Genomic DNA, 5,092 nt, shown 5'->3' on the forward strand with positions numbered 1-5,092 from the left:
GGGGGGGAGTAGTAGCTAAAGAGCCTCATGTTTTTAATCACAGTCCTCCCGTGTCAGAGGCCCCTGCGCTGCTCGGGAAGCAGAGGGGAATGAAACCGTAATTATGTGCGGCGGGCGCAGCGGTCCCAACGTTAATGACGCCCGCTAGATTACAGACGGTTATCAAGAGCGACCCATCCCTTTTCACCACCCACTGCACTCACCCTCCATCCTAGAGGAAACCTTCTCTAAAAAATAACAGCATCAGGTTTCCCAAATGCACTTGAACATCAACTTGATTAACTTTTCAAACGCTTTTTTTGGGAGGGGGGTGAAAGTCAAGGACTAAAACTTCCATTCAAAACTTTTAATACTATTTCATAAAGAAGTGGAAAGCTGAACATCTACAATGCCTTGACAGCTAAGCAAACTGCTGAAAAAAATCAAATAGGCTACTTTCAAATACATTGACCCACTAAATGTGTTTTTCTTAAATCCACAAAGATTTTTCAGGGACAGCGGAAACCCAAAAGTATCTTTCACCAGAAGTACTGCTGAGACCTTAAAGTAACACATTATCCAGCAGCTGGAAGAAGGTATATGTGTTTTGTCAATGCCACGTGTCCCTGCTTGAGAGCCCTTGAGAGACAAACCCAACTGTCCTTGCAGCTTACTCATTGTATGGATGTTCTACAGGATGTTTGGCAGCATGTAAAATATAAAATAGGAACTTGGCAGATAAAGGGGGATACACACGTGCAAAGGTAACACTCACCAAGGTACAAGGTTGCGCTTGTGGGCACACACACACGTCTACAGACACACAAGTAGACACATCGCATTGTGACTCAAAGCAAAGCTTGTGTGGATCAGTAAACAAACACCCTGGGAAGATAACGAACAAGCAGCTCGCTGTTTGCTCAGCCAGCTTTGTTGCTACCCGACGGGACTGAGCTGCTGTGTGTGCAGTTGTGCAAATGTGTTTAAAGGCGTGCATGCATGCGTGTGTGTGTGTGTATGTGTGTGTGGCATGACTTCAACACCCTCTTCCGAATATCCTGACGCTGACCTTTGCTGCTTCAGGACCTTGTTGTGCTTGTGTGTGTGTGTACTCATGCATGACCACAAACAACAACCTCCTGTCACGACCATGTGACCGACGGCCCCGATAACTGCCAGCACCAGTTATGTACGTCATCACTCCAGCCAGACGCACACACACACACACACACACACACACACACACACACACACACACACAGATAAAGAAGGAGGGGGATGGTGGCAGGCTGAGTCAGAGATGGAGAATAAAAAAAGATTGTAGGAAACTACATGTGTGGGCACAAAACATGAGAAGCGTGCATGTGACACGGTAACAGAGAACATGCGAGGTACAGAAGGAGGGAGATGTGGTGAGGTGAATGGAAATCAGCAGAGCCAGCGGTCTTCAGACACCCAGCAGGAATCGCTTTCTCTAGTTTACACCTGCTGCTACACACACACACACACACACACGAACCAGAGCTCACTGGCTTGGCAAGCACAATCGGGGAGGCTGTTGTTGTTGTTTTAAAGCATCGCAGCGCGTGCATAAACTCTCATAAATATTCATGCCCATGAACCTGGCTTGCTGCTTTATTCATGCTGGGTATGAGTAGAAGAGTGAGAGAGACGGAGGGAGGGAGTGAGAAAGAGAGAGGGAGAGAGAGAGAGAACCGAGTGAAAGGCAGAGAGAGAAACAGATGGAAACGAGGAGAGCGACTGAGAAAGAGGAATACGAGGAAACGGAGAGTGTGATAAAAACCACTGCTGACTTATTTACACTCTGTGCTACACATAGCAATTAGCCCACATGAACGGTACGTGTTGATGCCACACATTCATGTACACACGTCACTGGTGAGGGTCACGCCGGTTCAGTGTGCAGTAATTACATCTGCCACTTAGGGGCAGCATCTACATAACCTTAACCCTAACCTGCCCTCCGCACCTCAACCTGCAGGGTGCAGGTGCAACAACAGAGCAGGGGAGAGGGAGGAGGAGTGAGGTAACTAAAGGCAAGACAACTAGAGGCTGCTGCTGCTTTTAACTTTTCATGAGTAGTACTGTGACACTGACAACCGTTGAGCTAGTAGTATTCCAACAATTTAGTAGTGAACAACCATAACGTTATGGGACTCACAAGAGCCACATTTCAGGCCAATATATCCTTTACAACCTTCCTGCCCACATCTTTCAAACTCCTCCCCCACTTTTGTAACTACATGTTTGGTGGTAATATGTTGTGTCCAAGCCCATGATGACATTAACATGGTACTTTTTCCAGATTTTCACAGAGGACTTTAAACAACTGTTTTGACAGGCAGAGTAGTACTGCCAATGTCTAAAATGACCTTTAGCTGCCAGTATCAGAACAGCTTGTCTGATGGTCATATAGCTTCAGAAACCCCTTCCCTTAGCGGAGGCTTTGTCCGAACATTTCTGTAACTTTACGAAACCGAAGATCCAACAATCACGCCCCCCGAGTTACGTGACTGGCCAGCTGTGCTACCAAATTTAAACACACATATACGTGCGCACTCACATTTATATGCACAAACACAAACACACACACACACATACACACACACAGTGAAAAGCGTAGGAGTCAAGAGGTCAAATTGCTCCCTGCTGTTTGACACCTACCCGGCATGACCACGAGAGCTAATCCTGCACACACTCTAATCCTCACGCTCTGTGTATGCATGAGTGAGTGCGTGTGTGTGAGTGCATGTGTGTGAGTGCTTGTGTGTGAGTGTATGTGTTGAGAAATGTGATGGTCAGACAGGTCATTACCTTTCGCCTCTCTCTCTCTGGGTTGAAGGTTCCCAACCATGACTGCATCTGGGCGGAAAAGACACAAAATGGAAAGAATAGGTCAAGGCAGTTACTTAAGCCGCCCCCCTCAAAAAAAAAAACACAACAAAAAAAACCCAGCATAGTGATGTGATCATTTAAATCAGTTGTTTTTTTCCTAAAGAGGAATGGCCTTAGGTTTCGAGGTCAGTGCCTGCAGTGGCACGCTGGAACAAATAAGACATTAGTTATCACACCAAACGCAAAACCCCTCCACCATCTCACCCATCCCCGCAAAATTGCCTAATTCACAGCAGAGTGCAGAGCTTAGAGGCAGTGGGGAGCACTTAAATAGCTCCCAGCATTTCACAAAAAGAGGGAACTGATCAGCTTCACTGCACACAACATGACACAAGGAGGAAGAAAAAAGGCAAAGGGTGTCGGGAAAGGGGAGAACATTTTTGAAGAAGTGTTAAAGAAAAAGGAAGAAGTGGAGCAGGCATGGCACATCTGAGATCTCCAGAGAGAACGTGGGAATACTTTTTCGCTCTTCCTCTGTCTCCTCTCTCAGAGGAATGCAGGGAAAATGTCAACAGACACGCGCAGGAAAACACACACACACTCACATGCATGCACGCATACACCCATGCACAAGACTGTGACTGATCTGTAATGGTGGGATAGGGGCTGGGGGGCTATAGGAAGTCATTTATGCAACCCAAGACATCAGAGACAAATCTCTGGAGGCCCAGTGTGAGCTTCACACGCATGCACGACAAGGCAGCATGAACAATATGCACAGTTCTTCTGTTCTGCTATTTATTAACTCAATGTTGCCATGGTTTCTCTGCTCTGATGTGAGTGTCATTGTAAATCTGTGTGTGACCATGGTGTGTTTGTGCGGTACAAGAAAAACAAAAAATAAAAAGGACAGCCATTTGGTCAATAAGCTGAACTTGTTCTAGAGCAGTCCTTTGCTGTCCAGCTGAGCGCCATCAACAAACACTGATAATAAGTGGCAATATCATTTGGTTTCGGCCAGCGTGTGTACCCAGCTTGTTGTTGCAATCTCTCAAAACCCGCGCCACCGAAACTCAAGCAATTCAGCCAGTTTTGAGGCGTGAGGCTTAAGAGGGAAGGTGTCGGCATGTACAAATCGCATCCATAAAACAAACACACCACCACACACCCCAACCTCTCTGTCTGGCCTGATAATGACTCATTAGCTTTCAAATCCCTCTAGTTAGTACGAGCTCACACAGTCACTCAGAATGTGTCCAAGATTTTTTTTTCTTTTTTTTTTTAAATAATCCTGGTGTAAATGACTTGGACTTTGTACACTAATGAGCTATGGAGTCGTTTTCACCCACGATCTCTCTGGAAAGTGGAGAAACTTCTCTGTCCAGCTAACATCCCACCTTGCTTCACTCAGCCTCCTCGTCTTTATCCCTTTCCCCATTGCATCGCCACCTACCCGGCTTTCAAAGCTTTTGAAATTCTTTTCAAGTGAGACAGCCTGCAGCTGAAAAGAGATAAGGCTTGAGCTCTTCATAAATATGATAGAGAAAGCAAAACGGCAGAGTGAAGGGGGAGCGAGACGTAGAGGCAGAAGGGAAAAGAGGGGGAATAGAGACAGAGACACAAGTGTAGGTAGAAAGGAAGAGAGAGGGTGAGAGGGAAAACAAGAAAGGTGGAAAACAGAGATACAAAGAGAGACAGGAGAGTGAGGGAGAGACAGCTGAACACTGTGAGCTGGCTGAGTTATGAGATGCAGGTTTCAAACCAGCTACATTCATTCATTCTCTTTATCACATTCATGATAAAGAGCTGTGTAGTCTCTTTTCCCCTCTCTTCCCTTAAGCTACCCGCTGTCTGTCTCTGATGTCGTCTGTCTGCAGCCCGGCTATCTTTAAATCTGTCTCACCGTCCCATCACTCTCTGCCAGCCAAACAAAGAACGCCAGCATTCACAGTGACAATTCATATGAGTCTGATGTGGCTTCAGCCCGATTCTGCCTTGCTCTCTTTTCATATTTGATAATTCACAGCAGGAACGTGCACACATGTTGCTGTAACACATGTCTGCCAGCACCCTTCCGCTGGCACTACAGCCTCATTGTGTGGTGTCGTAAGATCAGGGGAATGGCAGCTATGTGAACTTTGTGGAATGTTGCCTCTGGGCTCGTTCTGCACCCTTATAATGGAAAGCCACACAGAGCTACAAGCCAACACAGAGAGGAGACCAAATAAGTGGTAAATCAATCGATTGATTACCTACA

The 5,092-nt window shown here is 46.3% G+C and overlaps 1 protein-coding gene across 3 annotated transcripts in view; it reads right to left on the reverse strand.

The window, feature by feature from the left end:
- si:dkey-100n23.5 (cyclic AMP receptor-like protein A) overlaps positions 1-5,092 on the reverse strand; it is a 50,777-nt gene that overhangs the window by 22,358 nt on the left and 23,327 nt on the right. Inside the window, exon 10 of one of the 3 annotated variants that reach the window (XM_046053971.1) lies at positions 2,815-2,862. The exons of the other annotated variants lie outside the window; for them this stretch is intronic. Within the exon in view, the coding sequence (XP_045909927.1) occupies positions 2,815-2,862 (48 nt within the window). The remainder of the gene's footprint in view (positions 1-2,814; positions 2,863-5,092) is intronic. 3 annotated transcript variants of the gene reach the window in all.

The sequence above is a fragment of the Micropterus dolomieu genome, linkage group LG07, assembly GCF_021292245.1.
Source record: "Micropterus dolomieu isolate WLL.071019.BEF.003 ecotype Adirondacks linkage group LG07, ASM2129224v1, whole genome shotgun sequence".
NCBI classification, from domain to species: Eukaryota; Metazoa; Chordata; class Actinopteri; order Centrarchiformes; family Centrarchidae; genus Micropterus; species Micropterus dolomieu.